The 24,822-nt window shown below is 48.1% G+C and overlaps 1 protein-coding gene across 1 annotated transcript in view; it reads right to left on the reverse strand.

The window, feature by feature from the left end:
- The window catches only part of agap3 (ArfGAP with GTPase domain, ankyrin repeat and PH domain 3), a 363,100-nt gene that overhangs the window by 140,567 nt on the left and 197,711 nt on the right, over positions 1–24,822 (reverse strand). The window contains 3 exon segments of the mRNA XM_055633547.1: positions 155–240; positions 5,366–5,453; positions 10,083–10,141. Of these exon segments, the coding sequence (XP_055489522.1) occupies positions 155–240; positions 5,366–5,453; positions 10,083–10,141 (233 nt within the window).

The raw sequence follows: 24,822 nt of genomic DNA on the forward strand, positions 1-24,822 counted from the left end.
AGGTACATGGATAGGACAGGTTTAGAGGGCTATGGGCCAAACGCAGGCAGGTGGGATGTGTAGATGGGACGGACATGTTAGCCAGTGCGGGCAAGTTAGGTCACTCCATGACTCGAGCTGTGCAGCAGCAAGCCGTGGGGGGAGGCAGTCTCACCTGCACCTCGGGTGGCCCCCCTTCATCCCGGATCAGCAACAGGTAGCTCTGTCCGTCAACCACGATCTCCTTCTTAAACCGACCGCCTGCAAGAGAGAAGAGGAGGGAGGATGAGTGAGCCGCCATGCCCAGCCAGTGCACGCTGGAAGGATGCTGGGGCCGCTGAGAATGGACAAGAACACTCTCGGCGACCACTGGGAGAGAATAGAAAGTCCAGCATGGTGGTGCAGCGGTAGAGTTGCTGCCTGACAGCTCCAGAGATCCAGGTTCCAGGTTCGATCCTGACTACGGGTGCAGTCTGTACGGAGTTTGTACGTTCTCCCCGTGACCGTGTGGGTTTTCTCTCTGGGATCTCTGGTTTCCTCCCACGCTCCAAAGACGTACAGGTTTATTGATTAATTGGCTTTGGTAAAATTGTAAATTGTCCCGAGTGTGTAGGATAGTGTTAGTGTGCTGGGATCGACGGTCGGATTGGACTCAGTGGACTGAAGGGCCTGTTTCCACACTGTATCTCTAAAATTTACTTCGGAGTCACGTGAGTGACTACGTGAATAGAAGGCCTTCAACCCGCATGTGCGTCATTATGTCTACGCATGGCGCCATGACTGGCTGGCTAGCGCGCTGCTCCTCCAGCGGTAAGTTTCGACCTGAAGGTAAGTTTAAAACTTATTTTTCAGGTTGTGTGTTTTCCTGGCAGGAAGCTCTCTACAGAGTTCCTGCTGGATGTCGTTCCGGGGTCCCGGTTCCGCAAGAGGACCCTAGTTCGGGGAAACCCGGAAGCGGAGGCCGCGGGAAAAACAGGTTCAGTGGCAGGAGGTAGATAGAAATGCTGGAGAAACTCAGCGAGTGAGGCAGCATCAATGGAGCGAAGGGAAATGTGAGGTTTCGGGTCGAGACCCTTCTTTAGACTGATGTGGCAGGGCAGTCTAAAGGTGACACTAGCTCACAGAATAACGGGGATCGAGAGGGGAATGGTCTTACACAGGGTGTTATCATCATTGAGTCACACAGTATGGAACAGGCCCTTCGGCCCATCATGACCAAGTTGCCCCATGTAAGCTTGCCCCATTTTCCCATGCTTGGCCCATATCCCTCAAAATCTCTCGTATCTGAAGAAGGGTCCCGACACAAAACATCACCTGTCCGTGTTCTCCACAGACGCTGCCTCACCCTAGTTACTCCAGCACTTTGTGGCTTTTTTTGTAAACCAGCAACTGCAGTCCCTTGTGTCTACAAGACGGCCTTATCGCTGAGTTGTGAAACTTGTAGCGAGGGGGAGGGGGGGAAAACAGATTCCACAGCAACTTTCAGAGGGAATAATTTTAGAAATTCTGCAAAGCAAATGTTCTTTCTATGAGCAGACCCAGAAACGACGTGCTGTCTGGTTCTGTGATTCTATGACTGGTGAATGTAAACGTGTGCCTTCTTGTTTTTAAAATCCCCACCATGGGAAAAAGATTCCGACTGTCTAACCCAACTAAGCCATCATCATTTTAGGTTATTTTAAAGGCCCTGTCGCACGATGCGAGTTCACCCAAGAGCTCTCCCGAGTTTAAAAAAAATCAAACTCGTGGTAAGTACGTAGAATATACGTAGCGGGTACGTCGGAGCTCGTGGTTGTCTCGTAGCGGCTCGTAACGCTAACGGCAGGTACTTGGGAAACGCGGGAACTCGTTAAGTTTTTTCAACAGTGTGAAAAATTTCCAGGAGTAAAAAAATATTCGTGATGAGGTACCACGAGTTTGATTTTTCTTAAATTCGGGAGAGCTCTTGGGAAAACTCGTATCGTCGGACAGGCCCTTAACTCTTATCAGGTCACAGACTTGGAGTGCAGGAGGATGAGGGGTGGTCTTATGGAGGTGTACAAGATCGTGAGAGGAATAGATCGGGTAGATGCACTTTTGCCCAGAGTAAGGGGAATCGAGATCCAGAGGACATAGGTTTAAGGTGAGGGGGAAAGATTAAAATGGGAGTCAGAGGAGTAACTTTTTTACACAATGGTGGTGAATGTATTAAACGAGCTGCCGGAGGAGGTGGTTGAGGCAGGTATATCATTACATACAAGGGATGTTTGGATTGGTACATGGATAGGATAGGTTTAGAGGGATATGGCTTCTCCGTGGATTGTCACCTTGTCGTGGTGGAGAAGCTTGTGTGGTCCTGAGATCCTGAGAGCGATGCCGTCTGGAGCTAAGCTCCTGGTAGGGCCACCCATGGCGGTAAAGTCGAGGGGGAGGTCCCTGACAAACAGCCAATCCAACCAAGACCTCAACGGTGGAACAGGCGGAGGACGATGGCTGACCTTAGTGGAGCATCACAACAGATGACAAGAAGGTGGATGAAGGCTGCAGCAGAAAAGGATTGGACTCCATGCCACCGGATCCTGACCCAGATCTGTCAAGGACCGTGGGGTGGCTGTCTGTGCACCAGCCTCCCCATGTTAAACAGAGTCACGCACGGGCGTCCTCCACGAGAGGACAGTCATACTCGTTTCGAGTGACCGCCCATGATGAGAGGGATATGGACCAAGTGCGAGCAGGTGGGATTCATGTAAATGGGACATGTTGGCCGGCCACGGGCAAGATGGGCCGAAGGGCCTGTTTCCGTGCTGTACGAGTCTGTGACTTCTCAGCATCCTTGACTTCGGGAAAACAAGCGAGGCCAATCTCATCTCTCCCCATTATTGAAGTTCACCAGAGTCGGAGAATATCGTCTGCACTCTGCCCAACACAATCACATCCTCCCCGAGCTGTGGCGTGACTCGGCCACAGCCTAGTGTGGAAGGGGGTGAGTGAGTTCATAGGAGCTTTGAAGACAAATTATTGCTTACATGGAGAGAATGCTGATGAGTGAAAATCTCAGCGTTTCTGTACATCCATCACAACAGGTTAGTTAGCTGGGGTAGCTTGCAGTTAGCAAGGCTCAATGGCAGATTGGCCTTTATTACAGTGGGGCTGGGGTATAGAAATAGGGTTGTATAGTCACAATAAAACATATTTGCGGCACAGTGGCACAGCGGTAGAGCTGCTACCTTACAATGCCAGAGATCTGGGTTCAATCCTAACTACAGATGGAATTTGTACGTTCTCCCCATGGCCTGCGTGGGTTTTCTCTGGGTGCTCCGGTTTCCTCCCACATTCCAAAGTTGTAGGTTTCTAGGTTAATTGGCTTCTGTAAAATTGTAAATTGTCCCCAGCGTGTAGGATAGTTCGTGTTAGTGATCGCTGGTCGGTGGGTTGAAGGGCCTGTTTCTGCATTGTATCTCTAAAGTCTAAAGTGTAAACTGCGCAGTGTGTTGGTGAGGTGGCCTGGACACAGATTTGGCCCAGCGATTTGAAGTAATTCAGAAGCCATTCAATGGACTCATTCCGGGGAAGTTACGGCTTGTCTATCAGTTGAGCAGAATGAAGGGTAGAAGAACCTACAAGGGCACGGCAGGATAGTAGGTGATGGGCTGCTTTCACAAGAGGTTCAGTCTCCAACCTGGGGCATCTTCATTCCAAGAAGTCAGTCTTGCAGGACAGAAACAGGCCCCTCGGCCCATCGCGTCAATGCTACACATTGTACACATTGATACTAATTCCATTCTCCCCGTTGGATTGCAACCTTGTCGTGGTCGGGGAGCTTGTGTGTCTCAGTGACCCCTAGAGCTATGCGAGCGGGAGATTCATCTCCTGTTAGGGTCGCCCATGCTGGACAGGTCGAAGGGTAGAGGCGAGACGAAGAGCGAACCACTGGTCCTCCAGGTTGGAGGTTGAGCACAGGGTTAACAACCCTGTCTGGTAAAACAAATATGTCACGGAGACAGCAACTGAAGGAGTCAACACTGCTGGGTGGAGGACCTTCATTGTTGCCCTACATGCCAGGAGGCAGAATCGGCAGGAAGTAAGTTAGTAAACTAATTCCATTGAACTGTCTCAGTGTGGGTAACCTTCACTCTCCTGGTGATTGAAGTATTTAGCAGATACTATAATAGTGTTTGAGGTTTTTACTGTAGATAGGCATGCGGATATGTAGGAATGGAGGGATACAGATCATGAGCAGGCAGAGATTAACTTGAAATACATCATCAACAGGCTTTCTCACACTCTCTCTCTCACACTCCCTCTGACACTCTCTCACACACACTCTCATACACACTCTCTCTCACACACACACACACTCTCTCACACACTCTCTCTCTCACACTCACTGACTCTCTCTCACACACACACACTCTCACACTCACTCTCTCACACACACTCACTCTCTCACACACTCACACACTCTCACACACACTCTCTCTCACACTCCCTCACACTCTCTCTCACACACACACACACACTCTCACACACACACTCTCTCTCACACTCCCACACTCTCTCTCACACACACACTCTCACACACACTCTCACTCACACTCTCACACACACTCTCACACACACTCTCTCTCTCACACTCCCTGACACTCTCTCTCACACACACTCTCACACACTCTCACACACACTCTCACACACACTCTCACACACTCTCTCTCTCACACTCCCTCACACTCTCTCTCACACACACACTCTCACACACACTCTCACACACACTCTCACACACTCTCTCTCTCACACTCCCTGACACTCTCTCACACACACACTCACATACACACTCTCTGACACTCTCTCTCACACACACACTCACACACACACACACTCTCTCACACACTCTCACACACACTCTCTCACACACACACACTCATACACACTCACACACACACACACACTCACACACACACACACACACACTCTCACACACACACACACACACTCTCACACACTCACACACACACACTCTCTCACACACATTCCCTCTTCCCTCTCACACACCCACTACAAGGACATACAGGTGTGTAGGTTAATTGGCCTGGTAAATGTAAAAAACAAATTGTCCCTAGTGGGTGTTGGATCGTGTTAATAAACGGGGAGCGCTGGTCGGCGCGGACCCGGTGGGCAGTATCTCTAAACTAAACTAAATACTCTCTCACACACTTTCTCTCTCAAACACACTTACTCACTCACGCACACTCTCACACTCACTCACTCTCTGACATACCTACTCTCACTCTCTCAGACACAAGCACACTCTCTCACTCTCAGACGCACGCACACTCTCTCACTCTCAGACGCACGCACATGCACTCACTCTCACACACAACCCACCCACACACACACACACACACGATACCTTCAGGTGACTCCTCCTGTACGTAGGTCCCAGTCAGGTATCGGTGAACAAGAGCAGATTTGCCACTGGACAGGTTGCCGACGATTCCCTGATGGACAGAAACACAGCGAGTACAGTACAGTACAGTCCAGTCACGACACGGTGTCTCAGTCTCCCTCCGGTTGAGGCTGGGTCAAACCTCAGAGTGTAGGAGCAGCAGCCTCCGTGACTCCAGCGATCTGCGGCATTCCACCCACTGCCCCGCAGAGTTGCCCATCACTTTACTTCTTGCCGTGAATTCCCAAATTTAGTTGACTCATTTTTCCAGCCTGCCCTCTTGGGATTGGCGCTTGTGATGCGGGGGAGCGCCGGACTGTGGGAGGGGCGGTACTGAGGGATCCGTGTGGGGGGGGGTAATGATGTATGAATTTGTAGGTTAATAAAGGGGAGTCGGTGAGTCTGAAGAAGGGTTACAACTTGAAATGTCACTCATCCTTTTACGCCAGAGGTGTTGCTAGACCCGCTGAGTTACTCCCAACCCTGACCCTAATGCACTTTGTGTCCATCTTCGGTATAAACCAGCACCTGCAGTTCATTTCGATGCAAAGAATTAAACTAGTCAGGCTACAGAAACCTGCCAGTCCCGGTCAGGCCTAACACCGGCTGTAACTGAGGCCTTGAGCAATCCATGGAGGAGAAAGAAAGGCACTTGTTCACCATTCAGGAGCAAGGCTTCTCCGGGGCACAATCGTTCCTCTGTCCCTTTCTCCAATCCCTCTGTCTCTCTGTCTGATCTATCTCACCTACACTGCAATTTCAGTATCAAACCCAAAATGCCCCTCACTCCCTTCCCCTCCCTCTGCCTCCCTTTCTCCCTCTCCCTCCCCCCCCTCCCTCCTTCCTCCTCTCCCTCCCTCTCGCTCTCTCTCTCAGATGCAGTATCTTGGATGTGTCTCTCTCACAGGGCAATCCTGGGAAGAACACAATAACTCCCTGTCTGCCTGATGGGTGGTTATGTAAGCGGCCCGTGTTAGCCGTAAACAGGCCGTCTCTTCAGCGTTGGGCTCAGGTCTGCTTCCCACCTGTGAAAGCTTTTGGTGTGCTGGCCTTTATAAATCAGAGCATTGAGTATAGAAGCTGGGATGTAATGTTAAAATTGTACAAGTCATTGGTGAGACCAAATCTGCAGTATGGTGTACAATTTTGGTCGCCCAATTATAGGAAGGATGTCAACAAAATAGAGAGAGTACAGAGGAGATTTACTAGAATGTTGCCTGGGTTTCAGCAACTAAGTTACAGAGAAAGGTTGAATAAGTTAGGTCTTTATTCTCTGGAGCGCAGAAGGTTAAGGGGGGACTTGATAGAGGTCTTTAAAATGATGAGAGGGATAGACAGAGTTGATGTGGATCAGCTTTTCCCTTTGAGAGTAGGGAAGATTCAAACAAGAGGACATGACTTCAGAATTAAGGGACAGAAGTTTAGGGGTAACATGAGGGGGAACTTCTTTACTCAGAGAGTGGTAGTGGTGTGGAATGAGCTTCCAGTGGAAGTGGTGGAGGCAGGTTCGTTGGTATCATTTAAAAATAAATTGGATAGGCATATGGATGAGAAGGGAATGGAGGGTTATGGTATGAGTGCAGGCAGGTGGGACTAAGGGAAAAAAGTTGTTTGGCACGGACTTGTAGGGCCGAGATCGCCTGTTTCCGTGCTGTAATTGTTATATGGTAATGTGGTTATAATGTACACTTCTGGCACGTCAGCAGAGACACTAATTGCACAGGACAGACCTAAACCAGCAGCAGACACAGCTCTTCATTAAATGGACAACTGCCTCTCGATCTGTTCTCAGTTACCAGCCGAGAGGCTCTGTGCCAGTACACACAGTGAACCTCTCTCTTACTCAGGGCAAGGTGACAGAAACCAGCACCACAGGTTAACTAACCTCATACACCAGTGATTCCCAACCTGGGGCCATCCATGGCAAATTTCAGGGGGGCCACAGATTTTTGGGGGGATTTAGGGGGCCACAGGTTCAATGAAGGGGGCCACAGAGCTACCACCCTGTTGCCTCCTAAATTTCAGTTCTAATAAATTTAAACCTATGTAGTTGAAATATTTTAGATGTTTGTGGAATAGAATAAAAGAGAATATATGTGCAATTAATAGACACTGATATTTTTATGGAAGGTATTATAATATTGAAGTACTTTTTTTCCGCTAATAATGTCAGGGGGGGCCACAGAAAAATTAAAAGATCCCAAGGGGGCCATGAGCTAAAAAAGGTTGGGAACCACTGTCATACACACAAGATTGGCAGCAGCAGTAGACAACCAGGCACTGTTCACTGCTCTGTCGTTCAATATCTTCTCCCTCAGTACCGTTTCCCCGATGAACTCATGTACCCCACACGAGAGACGGGCTGATGGGTCAACGTACCCGTCCCAGGACACTGCTGTAGGGAACTTTTTCACCCAGAGAGTTGTGAATTTGTGGAATTCCCTGCCACAGAGGGCAGTGGAGGCCAAATCACTGGGTGGATTTAAGAGAAAGTTAGATAGAGCTCTAGGGGCTAGTGGAGTCAAGGGATATGGGGAGAAGGCAGGCACGGGTTATTGATTGGGGACGATCAGCCATGATCACGATGAATGGCGGCGCTGGTTCGAAGGGCCGAATGGCCTCATCCTGCACCGATTTTCTATGTTTCTATCTATGTTTCTAAGGTATAATCCACTTAAGCTGTTTCAACCCAGAAGTATCAATATTGATTTCTCTAACTTCAAGTAACCCTTGCATCTCCTCTCTATCAATCCCTCCCTCACCCTAGTCATCGTACTAGTTTCACTGTCGTCCTGTTGAGTTTCATCGCCTGTATAACCCGTTATCTCCTAGCCCAAGCCAACAATGGACCATTGTGAGCTCCACCTTTACTTGATCATTGTTATTTTTAATGCATATCTTTCGTTCATTTGTTCTACATCTCTCCATATCACTGTCTATATCTCTCATTTCCCTTCCCCCCTGACTCTCAGTCGGATGAAGGGTCCCGACCCAAAACGTCCCTGATCACTTTTCTCCAGAGATGATGCCTGACCCGCTGAGTTACTCCAGCTTTTTGTGTCTATCAATGGTGTCCGCTGACCAGGCACACGGCAATACCGGCACAATAATCAGGCAGCAACCGCAGCTCATCCATGAACAAAATGCAGGCGGTAGCACGGTGACACAGCCTGACTATGGGTGCTGAACATGTGGAGTTTGCAGGATCTCCCCGTGACCGCGTGGGTTTTCTCTGGGTGCTCCGGTTTCCTTCCACATTCCAAAGATGTATGAATTTGTAGGTTAATTGGTTTTGGTAAATTGCCCCCAATGCGTAAGAGATGAAAGTGTGATGATATAAAGCTAGAGTAGGGGTGATCGATGGTTGACGTGGACTCGGTGGGCCGAAGGGCCTGTTTCCACGCCTTATCTCTAAAGCTAAAATTAAGCTGGAGTAAGTGAGTGAGTCAGGCAGCATCCAGTGAGGGGAATAGACTGCCAATGTTTCCGATCGGGACCCTTCTTCAAACTGAAACGCCATCTTTCCATTCCCTCCACAGATGCTGCCTGACCCGCTGAGTTCCTCCAGCACTCGTGGTTTTGGCTCAAGATTTCAGCATCTGCGGTTTGTTGTTTTCGGCAAGTCATGCATGCCGCTCTGCTATCAGTTCACCTTCAGTGTTGAGCAGTGTTGCCATCTCCGAGTCCCCATCGCCAACATCTGGGAGATCACACAGTCGCGTGGAACAGCAGCAAGAATGGCCGGGACACAATGTGCGGATGTTTGTGCAGCTCGCCCCTCCTCTGCTTAATCCACAACCCTCCCTCCCACTGCATCCCAGGCGTCAGGATGTGAGGAGACACTTTCCCCCTGCCTAAACTCAAGGGGTTTGCTGCCGTACAGGGTGAAGCATGGGGGCACACTGTACTCCCAGAACGGGGGCTGTGCAGAGAATCCTAGTGGCACGGAGCTCCACTCCTACACGGGTAGCAGGGAGGGGGAGTAGAGAGAGAGGGGAGTAGAGAGAGGGGGGAGTAGAGAGAGGGGGGGAGTAGAGAGAGGGGATTAGAGAGGGGGGGAGAGTAGAGAGAGGGGGGAGTAGAGAGAGGGGGGAGCAGAGAGAGGGGGGGAGTAGAGAGAGGGGGGAGTAGAGAGAGGGGGGAATAGAGAGAGAGGGAGGGGATTAGAGAGAGGGGGGATTAGAGAGGGGGGAGTAGAGAGAGGGGGAGTAGAGAGAGGGGGAGAGAGTAGGGAGAGGGGGGGGTAGAGAGAGGGAGGAGTAGAGAGAGGGGGGAGTAGAGAGAGGGGGAGTAGAGAGAGAGAGAGGAGTAGAGAGAGAGGGGGGGGGGGGAAGTAGAGAGTGGGGGGAGTAGAGGGAGGGGGAGTGGAGAGAGGGGGGAGTAGAGAGAGGGGGGAGTAGAGAGAGGGGGAGCAGAGAGAGGGGGGAGTAGAGAGAGGGGGGGAGTAGAGAGAGAGTGGGGGGAGTAGAGAGGGGAGGGGAGTGGAGAGAGGGGGGGGTAGAGTAGAGAGAGGGGGAGTAGAGAGAAGGGGAGACTAGAGAGAAGAGGGATTACAGGAGTACAGAGGTTACAGTGGAGGGAGGTTAGATCCAAAGAGGAGGGAGTAGAGAGAGGAGGGGTGTTGGATACAGAGGAGTGGAGCTGGGTACAGAGGGCAGGGAAACACAGTGCGGGCACTCACCACTTTCAGCTCGGGCACGGACCGGCTCAGCGTCCATTCTTGACTGTTGACAAATGAATCTGTAACAAAGAGAGACAACACCAGTGGTCAGTTCTCCCCACGGCAGCACCTCGTCGCCGACCAATGCCGTCACTTTCACAAGAGACGCTCGCTCATTCCAGCAGATCTCAGGTGAGGTAGAGGAGCAGTGCAGCACAGAATCAGGCCCTTCGGCCCAACCACGTCATGTTATCCTTCTGATTCAAGGGACCAGATTACCCTGCACTGCACTAAAGGGCCCGTCCCACTTGGGCGTCATGCAGGTGGTGCGCAAAGATTTTGTACATCCCAACATCCTGGGGCGTCGCATGTGACCGCACATCACTGCCTACGTCACCACGCACCAAGCACACGTAATGCGCATCACACGCGCGGCACGATGCGGCGTGAAGCGTAAATGATGTCACGTGAATTACGCGCAAATGGCGCCCAAGTGGGACAGGCCCTTAACTGTGGGATAGCTCACAGAGAATATTCCCTGATTCCCAACACCAGTGGTACAGACTGCAGGGGCGAGACTCCAAGCTTGAATGAATGGATACTATATTGTTACAGGTGACAAGTCATGGTGAAAATCTTTGTTTTGTTTACCCAAGGTATGCAAAGAGTCAACACATAAAGGGCACCGACAAAATAACAAAATATCATTGGAGTATTTGAGTATAGGAGTAGGGAGGTTCTACTGCAGTTGTACAGGGTCTTGGTGAGACCACACCTGGAGTATTGCGTACAGTTTTTATCTCCTAATCTGAGGAAAGACATTCTTGCCATAGAAGGAGTACAGAGAAAGTTCACCAGACTGATTCCTAGGATGTCAGGACTTTCATATGAAGAAAGACTGGATAGACTCGGCTTGTACTCGCTAGATTTTAGAAGATTGAGGGGGGAATCTTATAGAAACTTACAAAATTCTTAAGGGGTTGGACAGGCTAGATGCAGAAAGATTGTTCCCGATGTTGGGGAAGTCCAGAACAAGAGGTCACAGTTTAAGGATAAGGAGGAAATATTTTAGGACCGAGATGAGAAAAACATTTTTCACACAGAGAGTGGTGAATCTCTGGGATTCTCTGCCACAGAAGGTAGTTGAGGCCAGTTCATTGGCTGGATTTAAGAGTTAGATGTGGCCCTTGTGGCTAAAGGGATCAGGGGGTAATGAGAGAAGGCAGGTACAGGATACTGAGTTGGATGATCAGCCATGATCATATTGAATCGCGGTGAAGGACCGAAATGCCGAATGGCCTACTCCTGCACCTAATTTCTATGCTTCTATGTTTCTATGACGTGTTGGGTCCTCCTTTGTCCCCCCCCCCCTCCCCCCTCTTCTCCCCAGGGCAAGAGTCCGTTCTGCCAATAATCAGAGGGTGGTGCAGGGGGTTGAACGGGAGGGTGTGCAGGACAGGAAGGCCAGTGTCAACGTACATCAGTACTCTGTGTGTGTAATGTAGGGCATTGACAGGTTCTACAAAAGCCACAAGAAAACACAGTGGCGCAGTGGTAGAGTTGCTGTCTTGCAGCGCCAGAGACCCGGGTTCTATCTGTACATTTTCCCTGTGACCTGCGTGGGTTTTCTCCAGGAGGTTCAGGTTTCCCCCCACACTCCAAAGACACACAGGTTTGTAAGTTCATTGGCAGACAAAAATGCTGGAGCAACTCAGCGGGTGAGGCAGCATCTATGGAGCGAAGGAAATAGGCAACGTTTCGGGTGGAAACCGTTGATTGTCTTGGTATAAATGTAAATTGTCCCCAGTATCTGTAGGATAGTGTTAGTGTGTTGGGGGATTGCTGGTCGGCGTAGACTTTGTGGGCCGAAGGGCCTGGTTCCTCACTCTTAAAAAAAAACTAAACCAAATCACTGAGAGTTGTGGATGCAGCACAGAATCCAATCTCCCTTCCATTGACTCCATCTACACCTCACGCTGCCTTGGCAAGGCCACCAGCATAATCAAGGACCAGTCTCACCCCAGTCACTCCCTCTTCTCCCCTCTCCCATCAGTCAAGAGGTATAGAAGTATGAAAATGTATGCCTCCAGATTCAGGGACAGTTTTGTCTCAGCTGTTCTCAGGCAACTGAAACATTCTATCTCCAATGTGGGAGTGGTCCTGACCGACCATCTACCTCAATGGAAACCTTCGGACTATCTTTAATCTGACATTCCCGTACTTTATCTTGCACTAAACATTATTCCCTTCATCCTATACCTGTAGACTGTGGATAATCATGTATTGTCTTTCCGCACTCATTTGTTTTTTTGTATAAAAATTCAAACATTTTGGACTGACATTTTTGAAATCTTCACAAAATTATTTAAAATGAAATTGATACCAAAAGCAGAATGGATTATCTTTGGAACAATGGGAGGCAGCCCTGAACTAAATGTGTTTCAAAAGAATCTATTTAATTACGGGTTAATAACGGGGAAAAAAGTTTATACTTAAATTTTGGAAAAACGCTCCTAGACCAACAATAAATATGTGTATTTCAAATATGTTTGAAACATTACGAATGAATGAATGCATGAATGAATGAATGAATGAATGAATGAATGAATGAATGAATGATGAAAACTTTATGAATGAATGAAAACTTACACCTGGAAGATATGAGACTCCTTCTTGCAGGCAAATCAGACCACTTCCAAAAGACGTGGTCTGCATTTATCGACTTACTACAAGTATAAGGTGCAACAATACTTTAAAAAGAAATGGTGTCAGGATCTGGTAAGGGGGGGGATGAAAAATACAAAGTTGGTAGATCCCTTTCTGCGCGGTTTTCATAATAGAGCTTGTGTTTCTTTGTCTTTTTTTTTTTCTTTTCTACGGCCTATTTCTTAACTTTTTTCCCTAACTCTTTGCTTAATGTGTTTTTCTTTTTGATCACTTTTTCACACTATCACGACTCTCTCTCACTTTCTTTACTTTCTTTATTTCTCTCTCTTTTTAAAGCTTAAAAAATGAAGTGGTACAATAAATGTAATTAGATATATGTGGCTTGTACTATTGTAATGTACTGTACTTCTAATAAATAAAATTATTTAAAAAAAATTAAAAATATATATATATTGTCTATCCGCTGGCTGGATAGCATGCAACAAAAGCTTTTCACTGTACCAACCGGCGTGGCGATAAACTAAACTTAATCACGGCGACAGACGGTGATAAAGATCACGTTACCCTGAAGTGTCGGCATCCCTCTGCTCTGATGCGGGTCCCTCATCACCTCTCTATGATCTTGTTATCACGTCTCATCAGCTGGCCATTAACCGCTGGTTTATGTTAAGCTGGAGACCCCCCTGGCATTTCCAGTCTGGCGTTTATTACCGGGCTGCACCTCTCCTTAACCATCGCACCTTGTGCCTTCTCCTGAGCCTCCCCAGTCCTCGCCGTTTCAATGGCATTCACAGACACAGCACGGTGGCACAGCTGTAGAGTTGCAATCTCACAGCACCAGAGATCCGGGTTCCATCCCGACTGTGGGTGCTGTCTGTACGGACTATGTACATACAATCTGTGGCAGCATTGCTTTTCTCCGGGCACTCAACTTTCCTCCCACATTCCAAAGATGTGCAGATTAGCAGGTTAACTGGTCTTCTGTAAATTGCCCCTAACCATATAACCATATAACAATTACAGCACAGAAACAGGCCCTTCTAGTCCGTGCCGAACACTTATTCTCCCCTAGTCCCATCTACCTGCGCTCAGACCATAACCCTCCATTCCTTTCCCGTCCATATACCTATCCAATTTATTTTTAAATGATAAAATCGAACCTGCCTCCACCACTTCCACTGGAAGCTCATTCCACACCGCTACCACTCTCTCAGTAAAGAAGTTCCCCCTCATGTTACCCCTAAACTTCTGTCCCTTAATTCTCAAGTCATGTCCTCTTGTTTGAATCTTCCCTATTCTCAGTGGGAAAAGCTTATCCACATCAACTCTGTCTATCCCTCTCATCATTTTAAAGACCTCTATCAAGTCCCCCCTTAACCTTCTGCGCTCCAAAGAATAAAGACCTAACTTGTTCAACCTTTCTCTGTAACTTAGTTGTTGAAACCCAGGCAACATTCTAGTAAATCTCCTCTGTACTCTCTCTATTTTGTTGACATCCTTCCTATAATTAGGCGACCACAATTGTACACCATACTCCAGAACCGGCCTCACCAATGCCTTGTACAATTTTAACATTACATCCCAACTTCTATACTCAATGCTCTGATTTATAAAGTCCAGCACACCAAAAGCTTTTGTTACCACCCTATCTACATGAGATTCCACCTTCAGGGAACTGTGTAGGATGTGAAACTGGGATTACATGGAACCAGTGTGAATGGGCTTTAGAAACATAGAAATGTAGGAAATAGGTGCAGGAGGAGCAGGCTTTGGGTGGACAGTGCGGACTATTTCTGCGCTGTATCTCTGAATGAAACTAAACTAAACCAGAGGGGCTTGGGGCAGCAAAGGATGTCGGTGTGGACACTGCTCCAGAGCAGGGCGACCCTACATACACCCAGCACCAAGTCCGGTGCAGCTTGGACACTGGGAGCAAGCCTGGGTAAAGGGTGCAGCATAACATGGCCCAACCTGCAGGCCTCTGCCACAGCCCTACCCACAGGGGCCACTGCCACAGCTCTAACCCCCACCAAACAATCTGTCCGTACAGAGTCAAGTCACAGTCTGAGAATAAAGGGGAGCCCGTTTAAAACTGAGATGAGAAAAAACTTTTTCACCCAGAGAGTTGTGAATTTGTGGAATTCCCTGCCACAGAGGGCAGTGGAGGCCAAGTCACTGGATGGATTAAAAAGAGAGTTAGATAGAGCTCTAGGGACGAGCGGAATCAAGGGATATGGGGAGGAGGCAGGCACGGGTTACTGATTGTGGATGGTCAGCCATGATCACAATGAATGGTGGTGCTGGCTCGAAGGGCCAAATGGCCTACTCCTGCACATTGTCCATGTTATTATGTTAGTACAGCACAGGAACAGGCCCTTCGACACACAATGTTCCTGCCACACACGATGCCTAGCGAAGAGACACATAAAATATTATTACTATTATCTGAATGGTGGCCGATTAGGAAAGGGGGAGATGCAACGAGACCTGGGTGTCATGGTACACCAGCCATTAAAAGTAGGCATGCAGGTGCAGCAGGCAGTGAAGAAAGCGAATGGTATGTTAGCATTCATAGCGAAGGATTTGTGTATAGGAGCAGGGAGGTTCTACTGCAGTTGTACAGGGTCTTGGTGAGACCACAGCTGGAGTATTGCGTACAGTTTTGGTCTCCTAATCTGAGCAAAGACATTCTAGCCATAGACTGAGTACAGAGAAGGTTCACCAGACTGATTCCTGGGATGTCAGGACTTTCATATGAAGAAAGACTGGATAGACTCGGCTTGTACTCGCTAGAATTTAGAAGATTGAGGGGGGATCTTATAGAAACTTACAAAATTCTTAAGGGGTTGGACAGGCTAGATGCAGGAAGATTGTTCCCGATGTTGGGGAAGTCCAGCACAAGGGGTCACAGTTTAAGGATAGGGGGAAATCTTTTAGGACCGAGATGAGGAAAACATTTTTTCACACAGAGAGTGGTGAATCTGTGGAATTCTCTGCCACAGAAGGTAGTTGAGGCCAGTTCTTTGGCTATATTTAAGAGGGAGGATGTGGCCCTTGTGGCTAAAGGGATCAGGGGGGTATGGAGAGAAGGCAGGTACAGGATACTGAGTTGGATGATCAGCCGTGATCATATTGAATAGCGGTGCAGGCTCGAAGGGTCGAATGGCCTACTCCTGCACCTATTTTCTACGTTTCTAAGTTTCTAAAATGCTAGTACTCAGCGGGACAGGCAGCATCTCTGGAGAGAAGGAATGGGTGACGTTTCAGGTCGCTAAAAGCGTCACCCATCCCTTCTCTCCAGAGATGCTGCCTGTCCCGCTGAGTTACTCCAGCATTTTGTGTCTATCTTCAGTGTAAACCAGCATCTGCAGTTCCTGCCTACGCACGATGCCTCGCGAAATCGATCCTATCTGCCTGCACATGATCCATATCCCTTCATTTCATTCCCATTCAAATCCATGTGCCTATCTAAAAACTTCTTAAACACCACCATCATATCTGCCTCCACCACCATCCCTGCCAATGCCCTCCAGGCCCCCACCACCCTCTAAAGAAACACTTGCCCTGCACATTTCTTTTACATTCTCTCTCTCTCACCTTACAGCTATGCCCTCTGGTGTTGGGACATTTCCATACAAGGAAAAAAGTTCTGACCCGTCTACCTTATCGATGCCTCTCATGATTTCAGGCACTTTTATCATCCCCCTTCAACGTCCGACATTCCAGAGAAAACAATCCAAGTCTATGCAACCTCTCCCTGTAGCTGAAACCCTCTAATCCAGGCAGCACCCTGGTAAACCTGCTCTGCACCCTCCCCAAAGCCTCCACATCCTTCCTTGTTATGGGACTGCACCCTGAGTGACTTCATCTTTGCCTCTTTAAGTTTACGTGTGTTATTGGCACGTATACCAAGGGATAGTTATCCAAGATATACCAAGGGTCACAGCTTAAGGATAAGGGGGAAATCCTTTAAAACCGAGATGAGGAGAACTTTTTTCACACAGAGAGTGGTGAATCTCTGGAACTCTCTGCCACAGAGGGTAGTTGAGGCCAGTTCATTGGCTATATTTAAGAGGAAGTTAGATGTGGCCCTTGTGGCCAAGGGGATCAGAGGGTATGGAGAGAAGGCAGGTACGGGATACTGAGTTGGATGATCAGCCATGATCATATTAAATGGCGGTGCAGGCTCGAAGGGCCGAATGGCCTACTCCTGCACCTAATTTCTATGTTTCTATGTTTCTATAGTTAAAAGCTTTGTCTAATCAGATCGGTTAATACCATAACCATATAACAATTACAGCACGGAAACAGGCCATCTCGGCCCTACAAGTCCGTGCCGAACAACTTTTTTCCCTTAGTCCCACCTGCCTGCACTCATACCATAACCCTCCATTCCCTTCTCATCCATATGCCTATCCAATTTATTTTTAAATGATACCAACGAACCTGCCTCCACCACTTCCACTGGAAGCTCATTCCACACCGCTACCACTCTCTGAGTAAATAAGTTCCCCCTCATGTTACCCCTAAACTTCTGTCCTTTAATTCTGAAGTAATGTCCTCTTGTTTGAATCTTCCCTATTCTCAAAGGGAAAAGCTTGTCCACATCAACTCTGTCTATCCCTCTCATCATTTTAAAGACCTCTATCAAGTCCCCCCCCTTAACCTTCTGCGCTCCAGAGAATAAAGACCTAACTTATTCAACCTATCTCTGTAACTTAGTTGTTGAAACCCAGGCAACATTCTAGTAAATCTCCTCTGTACTCTCTCTATTTTGTTGACATCCTTCCTATAATTGGGCGACCAAAATTGTACACCATACTCCAGATTTGGTCTCACCAATGCCTTGTACAATTTTAACATTACATCCCAGCTTCTATACTCAATGCTCTGATTTATAAAGGCTAGCATACCAAAAGCTTTCTTTACCACCCTATCTATATGAGATTCCACCTTCAAGGAACTATGCACGGTTATTCCCAGATCCCTCTGTTCAACTGTATTCTCCAATTCCCTACCATTTACCATGTACGTCCTATTTTGATTTGTCCTGCCAAGGTGTAGCACCTCACATTTATCAGCATTAAACTCCATCTGCCATCTTTCAGCCCATCTTTCCAAATGGCCTAAATCACTCTGTAGACTTTGGAAATCCTCTTCATTATCCACAACACCCCCTATCTTGGTATCATCTGCATACTTACTAATCCAATTTACCACACCTTCATCCAGATCATTGATGTACAAGACAAACAACAAAGGACCCAACACAATACATAAACACAATCAAGTCAAACTCAAGTACAATAGGCAGAGCAAAAGGGGAAGATACAGAGTTCTCAGCATTGTAGCGCATCAGTCCCCGAGACAAAGTCCAATGTCCACAATGGGGTAGAGGTGAATCGGACAGTACCCTAACTTGTGGAAGGACCGTTCAGAAGCTTGATAACAGAGGGGAAGTAGCTGTCCCTGAGCCTGGCAGGATGCGCTTTCAAGCTTCTGTACCTTCTGCTGGAAGGGAGCAGGGGGGGGGGGGGGGGGAAGGAAGGATCTTCACCTCCTCAATCCTCCACAATCCTGGTGTCCATTGCTTTTATTCATGCATGAGCCGTGGGTACTCCTGAAAGGTCAGTATTTATTGCCACCCCTTGACCTCAGTAAAAAGAGTTGAGACAAGGGAAGGACGTGCAATATCCTTTCTGGAAGCATTATCAGTGAAGCAGACCAGTTTCTATGACAATCTGATCATGCCAACTCACACACGCTTTTTATCAGCACAGATTTATTCAATTACTAGGACTTAAATTTAGCAGACCAGCAGTCCACCCCTCTGGATACTAGGAGAAACGAGGAACTGCAGATGCTGGTTTGCAAAAAAAGGCATAAAGTGGTGGAATAACTCAGCGGGTCAGACAGCATCTGTGGAGAGAAGCAATGGGTGACGTTTCGTGTCGAGACTCTTCTTCAGTCTGACAGAAGGGTCTTGCCCCGAAACGTCACCCATTGCTTCTCTCCAGAGATGCTGCCGGTCCCGCTGAGTTACTCCAGCATTTTGTGTCTATCTTCAATTTTCTTGGCCCCGCTCTGGGAGTAGAAGTGGGGGCGGATCCGGACCGCAACGGCCGTGAGCCCCAGGCCGAGTTCGGCGATCGTTTGCCTGCTTCTGCTGCTGTTGGAGGTGAGACGTTGCGTCACGCCAGGGTCTTGGGCCTGTCCCACTTTGGCCATCAGTTACCCGACAGGCCATTTACGTGCAAAGATTTCGTACGCTACAAAAATTTCGGAGCCCCGCGCGATGTCGTGCACAACTACATAACCCTCCGCGCTTCGCAGTGGGACCGGCCCCGCGCGTCTCAACGCGATGACGAGGTCGCGTAAATTTGCGTGCCAAGGATACGTAAGTGGGACAGGCCCTTTATGCTTTTACCTGCTGGTTTTTTAAGCAAGTTCAAGTCCAAGTGAGTTTATTGTCATGTGTCCCTGTATAGGAATTTGCTTCAGCACACAGAAAATAGTAGGCATTTACTACAAAACAGATAAATGTGTCCATATACCGTGATATAAATATATACACACATGAATAAATAAACTGGTAAAGTGCAAATAACTGAAAGTGGTTATTAATAATCAGAGTTTTGTCCGAGCCAGGTTTAATAGCCTGATGGCTGTGGGGAAGTAGCTATTCCTGAACCTGGTTGTTGCAGTCTTCAGGTTCCTGTACCTTCTACCTGATGGTAGCAGGGAGATGAGTGTGTGGCCAGGATGGTGTGGGTCTTTGATGATACTGCCAGCCTTTTTGAGGCAGCGACTGCGATAAATCCTCTCGATGGTAGGAAGGTCAGAGCCGATGATGGACTGGGCAGTGTTTACTACTTTTTGTAGTCTTTTCCTCTCCAGGGCGCTCAAATTGCCGAACCAAGCCACGATGCTCTCGACTGTGCACCTGTAGAAGTTAGAGAGAGTCTTCCTTGACAATCCGACTCTCCGTAATCTTCTCAGGAAGTAGAGGCGCTGATGAGCTTTTTTGATAATTGCGTTAGTGTTCTCGGACCAGGAAAGATCTTCAGAGATGTGCACGCCCAGGAATTTGAAGTTCTTGACCCTTTCAACCATCGACCCGTTGATATAAATGATATAAAAGCAGTCCCTCAGGCATGAAACTGACCGTCAGCAGATGCCATCTCCCTAGCCCTACACTCATCCCTGGAACGCTCCTGTTTATAGCCCGGCCTTCAACATCGCAATCCCAATCAAAATCCTCCACAAACAACCGGGACCTAGGACTCGGCACCCTTCTCTGCAGCGGGGCCCACCACTTCCTGAGCCACAAAGCACAATCAGTGGGGCAGGCGACAAAACGCCCTCCACCCACAGCTTCAGAACCAGCTACTGAACTACAATCATCCGGTTCTTGAACAGGCCTGCACAGCTCAGCAACAGAACACTACCCACCCCTTCTTGCACCACCACTGACTTGTTTCTAAATGTGATTTTGCTCCAATTTCATGTTTTGCAGTCGTTTTCTTTTCACTGACGTGTAGTTTCTGTATAATTTCTGTTCTGCATGTTGTCTGAGTTTGGGTCCGTGATGCTGTTGGTGCAAGATTTTCATTGTAGCTGCACCTCACCATGCTTGTGCAGATGGAGTCACAAGAGTGTAACTTGTGATGGCTGTGGGGAAGTAGCTATTCCTGAACCTGGTTGTTGCAGTCTTCAGGCTCCTGTACCTTCTACCTGAAGGTAGCAGGGAGATGAGTGTGTGGCCAGGCCCAACAAACCCACACCGACAAACATGTCCCATCGAGACTAGTCCCACCTGCCTGTGTATGGCCCATCTCCCTCTAAACCCAGTCCTATCCATGTACCTGTCTAATCGTTTCTTAAATGTTGCGATATGCCTCAACTACTTTTTCTGGCATCTCATTCCATACACCCAGATAACAATAAACTTGACTCGACGTGACTCAACTTGACGTAGACTGGTAATCCCTCAGTTCCACCATACTTAGTCACCCTGGCCACATGCTGCTGCGTCAATATATACGATCCCTCTGATAACCATAAGCTTTCCTCCCAACACTGCAGCTGGGAACATCAGGGGGTGGGTGAGCTGCCGACTTGATGCTCTGCAGTCTCAGTAAACACCCCCAATACGAGTGGGCAGAAAGCTTTGCCACTGTTCTTACGAGAAGCAGCGAGCGGCTGCCTTCAGGCAGAATGCCCTGTATAAGTGTTGATGAGATAATGGGTGTGGATTACTGCAGCTACTGCTGGACGTGTTTGTTTGAACTAAAAGTGACTATGCCCTCTGCAAGTGCTAAGTTCTGGAGTGAACGAGCCGATGGATTGTGTTGTGACTCACTCATTTCTAAACCAGCTCTAGTGTGTCACAGGCTTTATTGCCAAAACATTCCAAGAAAATTTACAATGTAACATGCTTTATCACTTGCCTTATGTCAAATGCCCAGTCCATCGCAACTACTGATGCCCCCCCCCCCCCCCCCCCCCATCCATTGAATGAATGAATGAATAAGTTTATTGGCCAAGTATTCACATACAAGGAATTTGCCTTGGTGCTCCGCCCGCAAGTGACAACATGACATACAGTGACAGTTAGGAATGACATATAAAACATTAAACATTAATAATAAAACATGATGATGTAAATTAAACATTAATAATAAAACATGATGATGTGAATGAAATAAAATACCAGAGCAAAAGGATGCTACAGATTTTTAGTTATTGAGTAGAGCTACTACTCGTGGAAAAAAACTGCTTTTATATCTGGCTGTGGCAGCTTTGACAGTCCGGAGTTGCCTTCCAGAGGGAAGTGATTCAAAGAGTTTGTGGCCAGGGTGAGAGATGATCTTACCCACCTGCTTCCTGGCGAAGGGATCTACAGGAAACACTGCCTCAAAAAGGCAGCCTATATTATCAGACCCACACCACCCTAGCCACGCTCTTGTCTCACTGCTACCGTAGGGAAGAAGGTACAGGTGCCTGACCTCCAGGTTCAAGATCAAGTCATAGATTCAAGAGTCATACAGCATGGAAATTAGCCAAGCTCGTCCATGGCGACCAAGATGCCCCATCTAAGCAAATCCCACTTGCTCACGTTTGCCCTACATCTCTCTAAATCGGTCCTATCCACATACCCGCCTAGGTGTTTCCTTCCAGCAACCATCAGGCTCTTGAACATTGCACAACAATAACTGCAATTTATAACTCAGCAACTGTGATCTATTCTGGGCATTATTTTGGTTGCATTACACACTTTGCTTTTGCTCTCTTATGGTCTGGTTACCAAGCATTATATATTATTAATTTATTGTATTATTGAGAATTATATATTTATTTGTGTGTTGTTGCATATTCAGGCCTGTTAAGCTGCAGCAAGTAAGAATTTCATGGTTCCATTGCCAGGATAGAATGGCAATCAAAAAACTCTTGACTCTTGTGATAAAGGAAATTGATGGTGGGGAGAAGGAGGGAGAGGCAGAGGGGTAGTTGTAAATTAATTTTTTCTTTCAAAATGAATTTTTTCTAGACGGTGGTGGTGGGCGGAGGGGAGGAGCGGTGCCGGTGAGTGGGCTGGGGGCTTGGAGGCTCTCCGGGGGTTGCACGGTCAGGTGCCTCGAGTCGCGGAGGCTGTGGGAGGCAAGGAAACAGCGCACGTCGAAACTCGAGGTGCTGGTGGAGTAGGCCGCTGGAGGCCCGGTAGCAGCCTGGGGCTCTATTGGATTGGACGCTGCTCCTAGGCTGAGCGCACCTGAGGTCTGCAGTGGCACAGAACAGCGGCGCAGTGGTGGAGGACATCGACAACATCGTCCGGCCAGGCAGACCCCTGTACTCCGACCCAGTGCCGTCGCCAGGACAACGGGCCTTTACGGCCAAGTTAAGAGTCTATATATTCAACAAATCTGAACTTGAAGGGTGCAAGGTGGTGCTGGAAGCGTGGCAGCTTTGACAGTCTTCAGAGGGAAGTGATTCAAAAGTTGCCTTCCAGAGGGAAGTGATTCAAAGAGTTTGTGGCCAGGGTGAGAGGGGAAAATAAGTGTTCGGCACAGACTTGAAGGGCCGAGATGGCCTGTTTCCGTGCTGTAATTGTTATATGGTTATATGGACTCTTGTGTACTGCCTCAGTGTAATCCACTATTAATACTCTAGTACTTAAGTGTGTTTGTGCCTACGTATAGTAAGATTCTCACTGAACTGTGTGCAAAAGGCATTTCACTGTACCTAGGTACCGTTGATCCATTGAAACGTGAAGCTGCTAAACGTATGGTCTCGAGCCCAGCCCTCTTTCCCAGCTTCAGCCTCAGCTCCACATACAATCTCAGCAATGCACAACGCTGGCATCCATTAAATTCAACATCTCTCCATCTTAACTCCGCCGTGGAGGATTTTCACAGACTGCTTGCTGTTCAAGCAGATCCCAGGCACCCTCTCAGGGAGACTAGAAACGGACGCTAGGAGGCGCACGGTCCACATACCGAGAGAATGGAAATCTGCAATACTTTCCTCCAAATCAATTGATGCCACTGGGTCACAACTTGAATAACGAGAGAGATTTCAGTCTGACCCGAAGCGTCACCCATCCCTTCTCTCCAGAGATGCTGCCTGTCTCACTGAGTTACTCCAGCATTTTGTGTCTATCTTCGGTGTAAATCAGCATCTGCAGTTCCGTCCTACACATTCACTACTGAGTGATTTGTTTATCTAGTTCATTATCGTCACGTGTACCGAGGTGCAGCGAGCAGCTTCTTTTGTGCGCCATTCGGTCAGCTGCTTCGGGCACATAGGTACAAACCCACATAAGTAAAAGAGTGAAATGATTGTAAGCAGATCCTTGTCGGGAGATAACACGCAAAGAGTTGCCACGTTTCCAGCGATAATCTTTCAACCTTCACGTCTGAAGTCTCTGAGACATCTGATCTTGGCCTGCGGAGATGTTAGTCAGGGGCAGGGAGAGAGGTGGATCCAGGCTCGAGAAATGTACAGCTCTGGTGTAATCCTAATGAAGGGCATGTTACCTTAGCTCAATGAGCCTATGACTCCTAATGTAGACAAAAATGCTGGAGAAACTCAGTGGGTGAGCCAGCATCTATGGAGCAAAGGAAATAGGCAACGTTTCGGGTCGAAACCCTCCTTCAGTCTGACCCGCTGAGTTTCTCCAGCATTTTTGTCTACCTTCGATGTTCCAGCATCTGCAGTTCCTTCTTAAACACCATGACTCCTAATGTTCTAATTTAAGGTTTGCCCGCTGATGAGGAATGACTGCAAACAGCAGCCTCAGGCAGAACTCGACATTAAAGAAGTGTGCAATGAGCACAACGTGGATCCGAGCCAGACCGCTCTTGCACTGGCCCCGGGTTCCTGTTATGGGGAAAGCTTTTCCACGACCACTCTTCACTGCTAGAAGAATGTCGCCATTGGACGTTGCACCTCTCAGGTTGAACCTTTTGCCCTCAGTGAGCGAGAGAGCTGCACAACTCTGCTGCCTCAGTTAATCTAGCACCCTGCAGCCCGTGGATCACAGGCAGGAATAAACTAGCGACACTACTTGTTGCTGCATGTTGCCAGCCCAGCAAACAGGGTGCGTCTGTCTCACTGGTAAACCCAGTTGTTCCAATTCTTCAAACTGTAAACCATGTTGAATCAGTATCCAACCCATGTCACACGATGCAGACCTGTTCCCACCTGTACTGTATCCCAGTGTCACATTGACGGACCCGTCCCCACCAGTACTGTACTCCAGTATTATACAGCTACAGACCCGCCCCCACTGGTACTGTAAACAGGTCTCAGTGGGATAGGCCTGTGTCCACCAGAACTGCACCAATTGTCATAACCATATAACAATTACAGCACGAAAACTGGCCATCTCGACCCTTCTAGTCCGTGCCGAACACGTATTCTCCCCTAGTCCCATACACCTGCGTTCAGACCATAACCCTCCATTCCTTTCCCGTCCATATAACTATCCAATTTATTTTTAAATGATAAAAACGCACCTGCCTCCACCACCTTCACTGGAAGCTCATTCCACACAGCCACCACTCTCTGAGAAAAGAAGTTCCCCCTCATGTTA

Source organism: Leucoraja erinacea, chromosome 4 (genome assembly GCF_028641065.1).
Source record: "Leucoraja erinacea ecotype New England chromosome 4, Leri_hhj_1, whole genome shotgun sequence".
Classification (NCBI taxonomy): Eukaryota; Metazoa; Chordata; class Chondrichthyes; order Rajiformes; family Rajidae; genus Leucoraja; species Leucoraja erinaceus.